The 12,346-nt window shown below is 37.0% G+C and overlaps 1 protein-coding gene across 1 annotated transcript in view; it reads right to left on the bottom strand.

Annotated features, from left to right (window-relative positions):
• ZBTB10 (zinc finger and BTB domain containing 10) overlaps positions 1 to 12,346 on the bottom strand; it is a 19,030-nt gene extending 6,684 nt beyond the window's left edge. Inside the window, 6 exon segments of the mRNA XM_026691342.2 lie at positions 4,198 to 5,089; positions 11,335 to 12,071; positions 12,074 to 12,142; positions 12,145 to 12,255; positions 12,258 to 12,295; positions 12,297 to 12,346. Of these exon segments, the coding sequence (XP_026547127.2) occupies positions 4,198 to 5,089; positions 11,335 to 12,071; positions 12,074 to 12,142; positions 12,145 to 12,255; positions 12,258 to 12,295; positions 12,297 to 12,331 (1,882 nt within the window). The 5' untranslated portion in view covers positions 12,332 to 12,346.

Here is a 12,346-nt window from a genome sequence, read left to right as displayed (position 1 = left end):
ACCCCAGCCCCCAAGGTCAAGCACAACCCTGATGGGGCCCTCAATGAAATCAAGTTTGACACCCCTGCTTTAAAAGGTTCAAATCAGTTCTCATATAGCTGATCCAAAGTTAACTAAGCTACCTGAAATGGAGGAATTACTTTTCTCATATTGAATAACTTTATGTATGAAAAAGGAAACAAACACACTTTAGAATTTACTCGTCCACTCAAAATTTCTTCATAAATAGGACACATATGAAGCTCAAATAATATTCAGTAAAGATATTAAAGGTAAAGATATGCCAAATGCAGAAAGCAAAAAAGGCAAAACATTTTCACATTACAATATATTAACTCTCACCGAATTTAACATAACAGAATAGACTACAGCCTAAATCTCAAGCTTTAGTTTATCTAATTTATTTTTCTTCCAATTATTACACATTAATAGAAATTAATTAAAATATTAACTTTGCAATCATGGCTAAAGTAAACAAGTCATCATTTAATTTGAATGTCTACCCAGAAACAGTCAGGGACTAGTTATCTGGGCAAATGTGTTATATGACCTATTTGTCAAAGAGAGAGAAGTTGTAATCTATTTCCAACATTCTTTTAAATGTTCTTGGCATTTGTACTCAGAGTAGGTCACAGGAATGAAAACCTGGAAACCTATCATTACTAATGAAACCCATCTTCAACTAATGAACTAGTGGAGTCTGTAATGAGTGAATGAAGAATGAATATTGATCTTCCTCTTATTTTCTATAGGCATCTTATTCTCTAAATATCTCACTTTGGCAATAAAAAGAAGAAAAGGAAAAAGCATTGGCTTGATTTCCCTAAAGCATAGCAATTTAGTACGATTTGGTTAAAACATCTCTCCCAATAATCATTACAACTGTATCTCCTCTGCCTTTAATAGAAATATAAAATTTCTTTCAAGTTGGAATAAGTGACTTCATGTCCAACAGTAAGTGATTTGCCATTATAAGTAATGCTCAAGTTATGACCGTAATAAAACTTGTCTGATTTTACAAACATTTTGCAGCAATTATAAAGCAAGTGCTGTGTAAGAAAACCGATAGGTTGCTATAGGCCTGGTTTTGCTGAAAACCAAAGGGCTGGTTTTTTGCAAAACCGTTATGAAATATAGTCATGAACTGGGTCATAAGTCCCCTTTTTCAGCTTTATCGTAACTCTGAATGGTCATTAAGCAACTGGTTGTAAGTTGAGAAATACCTATACTACAGTCTTACTTTTTTTTATTCTCCAGTCTAAACAATAGTATATTACTAGTATTCTCTACAGATCTAATTTAAAAGTAATGACCAAGTCCTGCCTTCCTTAGCTTTCAAGCCCAGAGGAGGTTGCTTGGGTGTTGCTGTTAATAGAGCAGCTCAACGAGATTAATTAATTCATGTAGAGATGGTATATATTGGTTCCAGACAACAGAAGCAAGAAAATTATACTGGGTTTAAAGAGGCTAATGTTAGGAAATAAAAGGAGGGTACAAAGAAGGACAAAAGGAGCTGATGCAGTTGTTGGAAACTTAACTTTGGTGTCAAATATTTAAAGTTTATTGTTTTAATTGGTATGTGCATTATGTTGTTTTTAACTATGCTGTTTTAATTTTGATTGGGAACTATTCAGAGTGTGATATAAGATGAGTGGCTATATAAATGTTTTAAATAAATAAAATAATTGTAATTTCTTTGTACGTTTATTGTACAATTAACTTTTAACTGGACAAGCAGTGAAAGGATTCCTAAACAAGTAACACTACATTGTTTCGTTAAAACTTACCTCAATTAATTCAACTTATTTTCATTTTCAGTATAAAGCCCCCTCCCCCAGCAACTTCATATATTTTGGTCAGGAATATTTATAATGTATGGAAACATTCTGGGATGAAGCATAGCTGTGTTCATTGATGCCTTTTCCTTCCTGGCTTAATTCTAAGACAGGAAGAAGCAAAGCACAACTATACTACTGTTTTATACAGGTAGTCCTGAACTTAGGGCCATTGTTCAGCATTGTTTGAAGTTATGATAGCACTGAATAAATGAACCAATAGTGATGTAATCAAAATTTGGGCACTTGAGCTGCAAGCATTTACAACTGCGAGGGGCGGGGGCACTTCAACTCCCTCCCACCCACCTACTCTCCACATCTATGCCATTTGTGAGGCAGTTTCTGGCTGCACAAGGTTTTCTTCCCAAGCAGTTTCCCCGCCAAGTATGGCAGCAGCTATATCACAAAGGGCCAGTGCTGGCACACATTGTCAGCAATAGGAGCAAGAAGATGGCAAAGTCAGCTGGGGTGGTGTATAGCAGGGGTCCCCAACCTCTGGGCCGCAGACTGGCAATGGTACGTGGGCTACACAAGTGGCAAGGCAAGTGTCACTGATGTATAGGGTGACAGGGGTGATTGAACTGGGGCTTCCCAGAGTGCAGTGCCTTTGTATAGTGTTGCTGAGCTCCATCGTGCAAAGTGACTTCCTGGCACACTGTAACTCTGGGACTGCAAAAAGTTCCAGTGTTGTGTACTGTACCTTTGGCCAGACTGGGCCAGGTTTTGCAAAACATAAAGGGACTTACTAGTATACCACAGATCTATGGCTTTTAGCAGCTCTAAAGGCCATGAAGTGCCGGAAACTACCTTTACACTGCACCAAGCCCAGCCCCAGCCTGGCCCAGCAATGCAGCACAAAGGGGCTACATGACATGCTGTAGCTGCAAAAATGTTATATTCCCAAAGCTACAGCACACCAAGAAGCTCCTGATCAACAGTATATTGTTATGCCAGCTTTCCTGACCTTGTGCCATACCATAGTCCCCCTTATGTGCACTGCACCAACCCTCTCAGGCTCCTCCCAAACCCACAAAGCACCTTTCCTCACCTGGGACTTCCACCTCTCACCGTTTAATCACCTGTTAAGTTATGTTAAGTTCCTGTTGGGTTATTAAGGCAATTGGGAGTGCAGGTGATACAGTCAAATGATGCAACACGCTACAACTGCATTGTTTCGCTATAGAAATTCCAGTCCAAACTGTGGTTGTAAGTCAAGGATTAACTCTAACAAATTACTCATAGTATATTGAATTCTTCAATTAACTTTTGCTCAATAGGCAATATAAAAAGTAGTTCTTTTAATTATGAGATAATAGCACTTAGACAATCTGGGCCCTCATTTCACGACCTGAGAAGGATAGGAGGCTGAGTCAACCTTGAGCTAGTCAGGATCGAATTCCTGGCAGTTGACAGTCAGCCTGCTATACTGCATTCTAACCACTGCACTCATGATGGTAATATAGGAAAAACATCGAATTTGAAGGAAAAATCCTATATTCTCTAAGAAAATGCATACAATAGAGGAAAAATTGTTGCTGAATTCAATGTACCTTAGTTTCTACCATTAATTTTTAAAATATATTTCTAGATTTGTTGTTTCCCGTTTTTCTCAGCTAATTATACTAAGATGTTTAAATACCTTCACAGATAGTGTAATATACTCTTAACATTGGTCCTGTTTTATTTAAAAGCATACACTTCTTAATTTATAAATAGTCCAAAATATAATTCTGTGTCATATATTTTACGTTACCAAACTATTAGAATTAGGATCTGATTTCAAATGCTATACACTTTTCAGTTTACCCAACTGACTATTGATGCTCCTAACAAAGCACTCTTACATCCTGTAGAGGTTCAAAAGAAGTACATACATGCATACATACATATTGAAATGAACTGTCAAAAGCAGTGTTATCATATATGCCTGTTGTAAAATATGTTAATAGTTCAAAATTGGAGGTTTAGAATATTTAGAATGACTGATTCTATAAACTTCTAAAAGGAATTCCAATTCTAAACATTATTACAAAGAAACTGTTTTTGGAAAGTAAGTTTAGCCATTTTAGTATAAATGTGCGAACTTTAGCTTCATCTTTCTTTCTATAGTATAGTTTTTGTAATTCTGCAGTAAAACCAATATTGCCTAGCATCAATCTTCACACCTGAGATTTATTCTATATGTTCATTTAAAGATTCTACGATCTATATGTAAATGACTCAATGATTTCAAAGTTACAAGAGAAAAGGATGCTTTTGTATTTCAGAATATTAAAAATGTTAGCATCTGAAACTTTGAAAAAATAACTTTTTATTGCTTTAATTAATTATAATGTTTGATATCCATCATGCCAGCATTTACCTGCTACTTCTTCTTTGATAAACTGCAGATCTTCTTCTGGATATTGTACTGAAGTTTGAGTAGCTGAACAGTCTTCTAACGGCTCATCATTACTGGGTGGTATATTGTAAACAAATCTTTTTGCACCTGGGTTTTTCCTTCTTGTTTTTCCAGGTTCTTGAAGCGATTGTCCCTGTGAACTCATATCATTCCACACAAAGACCTTTCCTTCACCTTGAGATTCATTTTCAGCCATTTCAGGTGAGCTGTCCTGGACCCAATCATTAATTTGGTAGTTTTCAGACTGGCTTTCATCAATGCAGTAGCCATCATTTTCAGTTTTTATGTTGCTTGCCAAGTTAGTTAGATTTCTTGTAGCCCAAAAACTAGCAACTTTCTGATCCCTTGAAGATAACCCGTCTCTACTCACCGATCTTCTATTATAATCCACAACTACAGCTTCTGGGGCTTCTGATTTTATGCTTATATTTAAGGCATCTTTGATAAAATTACGACAGGATTGCACAACCTCTGTCATCTGAAGGTAGCTGGCCACTGACATAACTTCAATTGCATTCTGGCTTGTAAGCACAAGGTTACCAGAGTATAGAAAGTCCAAGATAACAGAGAAGCCTTGAACAGCAACAACATCTAAATAGGTAACAGTGTTTTGGTTACGATTTTCTTTGTTTGTAAAGCAATACAGAGTCTTGAAGAAACGGCTGCCAGCAACCAGAATATTTTTGTGAGCTCTGAAGACTCTTCCACTCACCACAATATTGACATCACAGAGAATGCCCTTTTTCCTTTGCTCATTTAATTCTTGCAGTAGTTGATAGCAGTAAGAGTTCTCATTTGGCCTAATATTATAATCGCAATCTCTCTCAGCCAATTCTGATATTAATTCAGATTCCTGTAAATAAAAGAGGGAGGAATTAAGATTATAGATTTGAATTGAGGCTTGACTGGTTTTACATTCTAAATGATACTTTTAGGATTAAACAAACCAATTCTAAAATATTGTGGCTTTATTTATAATATTTTATAGTTTAGTCCACTGCCATATATTTTCAGTTCAACAAAGCATGCACTGAAATTAATTTTATCACACACCAAATATAATCCTCAACTTACAATCACAATTGAGCCCCTAATTTATGTTGTTAAATGAGAAATTTGTTAAGTGAGTTTTGCCTCATTTTATGACTTTTCTTACCACAGTTGTTAAGTGAATCACTGCAGTTGTTAACTTAGTAACACAGTTAAGTGAACCTGGTTTCCTCATTGACTTTGCTGGTCAGAAGGCTGCAAAAGTTGATTACATGACCCCAGAAAACACTACAACCTTCATAAATATGAGTCAGTTAGCATCTGAATGTAAATCACATGATCATGGGGATGCTGCAATGTTTGTAAGTGTGAAAAATGGTTGTGACTTTTTCAAGTGCTTTTCTAATTTTGAACGGTCACTAAGCAAACTGTTGTAAGTCAAGGACTACCTGTATGTTCAAAGGATATTCAATTACATCACAAAAGATATTCAATTTCTCAGTGCCATTAAAACGTCTATTAACTGGAATATAACTGCAATTTCATCACCATATAAGAATAAATGCCCTTGTGCAATTTGCTATTTAAAAAAATATCACTGTGTCCTTGCTGAAACATCACAACAATGAATAAGACTACCCTACTCTAGAGAAATATATATGATTTTAAAATATAAATTAGCCACAATCTGTGCCTTGCCTCTTTTCTCCTAGTTTTTGTCTCTTTCCAAGCCACACCTCTTTTAAGTATTTAATACCTAATATCTTTTCTTAAATTAAACCTTAAAGTTACCTCAATTATTTTCTTACTTTCCAGTTTGCTAACCGTCCTCATTATCCTTTGCATTGGTTAAGTTTGTCTGAACCTTTTTAATATGTGATTTCCAGAATTGAACAAAACATGGAATTTTTGCTTCTTATATTTGGAAAACTAGTCCTACTAATACAACCAATATTTTCTAATGTCCTTTTCAACAAGCTCCTTAGACATTCAACTCCTATTGTACTACAATTCAAAATTCTTTTTACACATTTTAACATAAAGGTAGGTATCCCTCTTTTGATACTAATATACAGGTATACTGTAAGGCCAGGAACTGAACAATAGTACAATTGCCATGTTTTCGTACTAGCTCGCCATACTATAGAATGTTGATAATTGGAGTACATCTAATAGCTCAGCAAATAAAATTCTGCTTTGACTGGGCTCCAAAGTTCCTTTTGCATAAGAAGTTACTACCTTGAGAAACTGCTTATATGGGTTAATTTATTTCCCCTCAAATAGCTCACTGGTAAATTTGCTAATTTATAAAAGTGCCTTCTTAGTGAAGGAATCTTCCTCAGCTGCTGTATATAGCACTTGACACTTAAGACTTATATACCTTTTGTTATTTTTGTACAGTATATGCTTTTGTTATTGCTGGCAATTCTATTTAATGATTTTCCCAGAGTCACTTGTTGAGCTGGGTGGCCATACAAATTGATTAAGTAAATAAATACATAAAACATTTGTTCATAGATTAGAAATCCCATGTTAACTTTATTGTAATTACAGTAAGACAGACCATCCCTGATCTTGATCTAGAAGATACAGGTGATGCGGAATATGGCAGTAAGACAAGCAATAATTCAGATTCAAAAGGCAAAATGCAATTTGGCATGTGCAACAGTGCTCATGCAGCAACTGTCAAGAGAAATGCCTTACAGGTTGTATGTCAGTTGCAGAGGGTGGCTGTGAAACCAGGAAAAACTGCAGCTGCTTTAAGGTGTTCCTGACCAATGCTATGTCAACAGTAATGCATCTGAATGCACAGCCCTATGATGCGTAATATGTGATGCATATTACACATTTGCACTGACAATTAGTTAATTAACATTGAACAAGATTAAGGTTTATTCCCTGGAATATTGGTGCACACTGAAAATTATTTAAAAAAAAAACATTCCAGAAGAAAGCAGTGACAAACATAGTAATAATTACTAAGACACTGTATTAATGCAATGACTAGAAGTTAAGATCAACTTGAATCTCCTTAAAAAAACCTCTAAATTAAGACCACAGTGTCATTACTATAAAGACTTAATCATCTAGGACAAAATAAACTTGCATATCTGTGTACAAGAGTAATAGTATTTAGTTAATATTAGAACCAAAATTCATTTGTGGTTGTACCAACTGCATTTTTGAGGGCACCAAAGCAATTTTTTTCTTTTACTGTACCAATACCATATGGGATAATGGATTGACGATTCCTCCTCCTAATATCAAAATTAATTTCTGTTCTGGGTTGAACTAATGTTATGCTGTCTTAAGTACATCTATTCCCTACTGCTGTTTATTATGACAGTTATATATTATGTTTCCCTTTTGTTTTTGCTATCCTCCATTTAAACTTCCAGATAGCCTAGTGAGGAATAAAACTCAGCATTTGTAGCGAAAACATAATTTTCTATTCTTCAAATTGGGACCTTCAAGATATTGTAGTACTAAATTCATAACTTCTAGACAGTGTAAAGGATACAACCTTTAGAAGAAAAACCCTACTATTTTATCTGGTACCTGATATATCAAAACACAATATCAATATCTATCATTAATCAAAGAGCTCATTCAATCCCAGTAACTAATATATACATTTTTGGTAAAAAGTGTTAGAAGTATCAGGCATTATAATCCGTTCCATAGGAACCAACTTTTTTAAAATTCTGATAATCCAGAAGCTATTTTCCTGAAAATAGCATATTTATTCCAGATTTCTACATAATCATGCATGACATAAATATGAAGGAAAGTCTGTAACTATCTGCTATTTGGTTACATACATCCTGGTTTTATAGTGAAGACACTGTTCCTTCAAGATGTCTGATACGCGAGAAGTACAAATAGGAGGATTTCAATTAGCTTAACAATCTAATCCCTAACCTGATTTTCAGATACAAGCCCTAAGATTGAAGACTTATACCCTACATCTATTTTAAGGAACCTTAAACTGAAGAATGAGATCATTTTTTTGTGCCTATTTAAAATATATCCCACACACTCATCTTCCTCAAATGTGTTCAATATTAATATATTAAGGAATAAGGAATATAAGGAATCTTTACAAAACCAAAGTAGTTTCAACCATTTTGTACAGCCCCCCAAAAATCTACAATCACATATTTAATCTTTGGAGAAAATGCATTTTTTAGGATATTCATGTAGTCTTTTATCAGAAAATCTTTTAAGGATACAACCTAAATATAACACAGATTATATAATAATTTTATATTATCAGTGATACTTTTACACATAATTCAAGATTGCTTCCATCACAAATCCCCATATGTCTCAGTTATGAGTATGAAAGTTAGGACAGCTTCCTCAACTACCAAATATAGTATTTCTTATCAACTCTTATACTGCAATTAAAAAAAATGTTAATATAAATGCAGGCACTAATGAAATACAGAGAAGTATTACATGCTAAGGGACCTATAAAGTGTAATTTGTAATTTGAGAAACAGGTTTCAACTAAAATAGTTAAAAAGTTGGATACAACCAATGAAAATAGTTTCACACCAGGAAATCCACAAGTTTTCAGTTGGCTGTTAAAGTCCACAAAATCCATGCTTACTGAACCAACCTCAACCTTATTCATAGCAATCTTAATTTTGCATCTGACATTGTATGAATTAATGTGAGAATATGGCAAAACAGAACATATTCCATTTTTTCTTTCGATTCTAAATACAGTACAATAACAAATGTGTATTAGACTGCATTGAGAAATATTTTGTAAAGTTCAGGGCAATAGATAATTGCTTGCTCTCCTTCTTAATCTGAAGTAAATCACACTTCACCACCAGTCTTCCCATCTGTCTAAGGCAGTGCTTCTCATCTCTGGCAACTTTACAGTGTGTTGGACTTCAACTCCAAAAATTTCCAGAATACTGGGAATTGAAGTCCATACATCATAAAGTCACTAAGGCTGAGAAACACAATTCTAAGGAAATAAAACCTGAACTATCATCTCATCCTTCTTCAGTACCTCTCAGCAATACCCACAGCATACATCTAAGATACAATTAGTCTTGGAGAAAATGGGATAGGCTGAGAGAACAGCAGCAATTCATATGATTGCAGTTGGCTGTCTCTGACAAGGAATGAGGAGGCATTAATATAGTACAGTGAATCATGAGAACTTAATGCTAACAAGTGAATAAATTTAAATCAGCAAGAAAGGTTACTTAAATCATTAGTTTAGATAAAACTTCCTATTGAAAAAAGTATTTATTAAATGATCAGCAATATCAAACAATATTAATATAGTACTGAATAATAGTGTTTTCACTACTTAAAAATGACAACAATTGTAATCCAGCACCAAACTGGGGAACCCGATTTACATGATTTCTCCTAGTCTTCCTGTCAACATGTGTTTTCTATTTTTTAATGTTTTACCATTTTTTTTAATAAATAAAGGAAATCACTTGAAATATTCTGAAGGTATTTTAGATTGCACTGACACTTTACTGGATGGGCAAACAGAACTTAAATATTGAGACTGTTTTTAGTTTGTATGAAAATGTTTTTTAAATAGTATTTGGTATCTTTAATTAATCTTTGTATAATATATGAAGATTAATTAAAGATACCATATAACACTGATGTAGTTATTAAGCAGGCAAAACACAATTTAAGAAAGAGCTTTTTTAGTTTTTTAAAGAAGTATTTTCACTCTGGCATGTCTGCAACATATTCAGAAACAAAAGGGACCCTCAATCACCATGGTAAATATTTTGGACATTATTTGGAAACTTAAAAGAAATAATTATAACAAAATATAAGAAGGGATAATGAAAATAATGAAAAGAACCACCTAAGTTATTGGAACTTAAATGGATCATCTATACAACTTTAGAACAAATCTAGCGTCCATTAGGGCAGAATGCTCAGTTTAGATACAAAGAAACCAACTTTATATTCCCAAAGTTATGTTTCTTTGGATAACATTAGGTTAAGACATCCTATATAGGCCAGCTCACATTTATATCTGGGTACTTGGTTGATTGACTATAAATTCAAAATGTTCTAGTTGTTCAATATTCAAATGCTGAATGCAAAGTCTACATTCACATATTTCTTGCTGTAATATCATCTTTCAATTTATTCACCTTCAAAAGTTTATTAAACTAAATGTTTTCAGTTATTTGAAATGTAGCAACTTTTATCACATTATTTTTAAGATTTTTATTTTGCCTTTCCTCCAGTGACTCTAAGTGGAATATAAAAACACTTAGCATTCTTAATAACAGAAATTTCAGCACTTTCGAAAGTATCAAGAATTACAAAATAGGGGTACATAATGTGCCAGTTCAATTCTAAAAAAATATACATGAGTAAATAGAGTGCGAACAGAACACCTTGTCTGCACCTCTTTAAAAGTAGCAGTCTTTTCTCTGGATCCTATAATGCCAGAAAAATACTGATGCTTTAAAGAGTTACAGATAGGTTCAAAGTTTGCCCTCCAAAAACAATTTTACTTGGAGTATAGTGCATTTCTGAAGAACTCTCATGATTTTTGAAAGATTGATGTCACTACATTTATAGATTTTTTCCCATTCTGAATAAACCTTACTGTATTATTTGAATGTGGCACTTAAATGGGCAAAAAGGATAGTTTGCATCACATACAGTGCCAAATACAGGGAATACGATATTTAGACCTTACATTCACATACATTATACAAACCAATTAGATACTTCTGCCTACCTAGACTTGTACGCCCACAATCAATGTAAGTAACTGCATTAAGAAACACCAAAGGTAACAACTATTGAATCTCAAAACTGTTACATGCCACCCCTTCAACATTCAGTCAAAATTATCAATTAAGTTTCCTTAAAATCAGAGAGTTCCTTATTAGGGGGAGAACATGAATCAGGGTTATAAAATGCCCTCAAACTCAGGCAAGGCTATAGAAACCCTTTAAAGTAAATCATACAAGGCAGGCTGCCTGACGAGGCTCAGAGGAAAGGAGGGCAAGCAAGAGGATTGCTTTCCCTTACCACCTCTGCTCAATAGACCACATTTCTCTTCCTCCCCCCTGCCCCAATTCAACTTACATGCTCAGCAGTGACTGGCTCTTTGAGGCGATGCTCAGCTGACAGATGATGCCTGAGAAATAGGGCACGTTTATAATTGCGGGTACCCTTGCAGAGATCGTCGTGACCCCCGCTGCTGCTGCTGCTGTTGTTCTTGTTGCTGCTGCTGCCGTCTGTAGAAGAGGCGGTAGGGACGGCAGCCGTGCACCAAGCACAGGACACCAGTCCCGTCTTCTGACAGTACTGTAGCCAGGGGAACTCCTTAAGCCAGCAGCTCTGGAAGGAGACGTGCAGCTTCTGCAGGAGGGACTTGGGCCGGGTGGCCAGCGGGAAGTGTTGGATACTCTCCCCCTCCCCCGCGCCTACGCTGTTGACCTCCGCCTCGTCCCCCCCAGACCGCCTGCTGCTGCTGCAGCTGCCGCCCTCTGCGCCGCTGCCATCACCCAGGCTGCCCCCCTCGCCGTCTTCCTCGTCCTCGCTGCTGTCGCTCAGCGACCCCCCGTCCTGCACCAGCTCTTTCCCTTCCAGCAGCCCCTCCAACTCCAGCTCCTCCTCCTCGCCGCCACCGCCGCCACCCCGCCCGTTCAACGGCCGCCGCGACCAGCCCGCCCCGTCGCAGCCATTGTTTGCGGCCGCCACCAAGCCCCCGCCACGGAAGGCCAAGGTCCGACGATTCCTCTCGGCGTACATGGGGCCGACCGGGGCAGCGGCGGATGGAGCAGTGCTCGCCGAGCCCGAAGGAGGGGTCGGCGAGAGTTTCCGGCACTGTCCGCGGCCTCCACCTCGGCCACCTCCAGCTCCACGGTCTCTAGCTCCACTTCCTCCTCCACCCCTGGCCGTTCAACTGCTCGGCTTCCTGACGGACCCAGGCCTCGCCCTGGACACTGCTGCCCCCACTCCCGCTGCTGCCGTTAGCTGTCGGGCCGCCGCCGCCGCCGCCCCTCCTCCGGCGGCGGCGGCGGAGCTGACCAGGCCTCCCCCGGAACGCCAAGGTCCTGCGGTTCATCTCGGCGAACATGGCGGGCGACCGCGC

The sequence above is a fragment of the Notechis scutatus genome, chromosome 3, assembly GCF_049901735.1.
Source record: "Notechis scutatus isolate UNSWTSFEM ecotype Mainland chromosome 3, rNotScu1.2, whole genome shotgun sequence".
Lineage (NCBI taxonomy): Eukaryota > Metazoa > Chordata > Lepidosauria > Squamata > Elapidae > Notechis > Notechis scutatus.
Note: the sequence above shows the minus strand (reverse complement) of the source record. Positions and strands in the feature narration are given on the sequence as shown.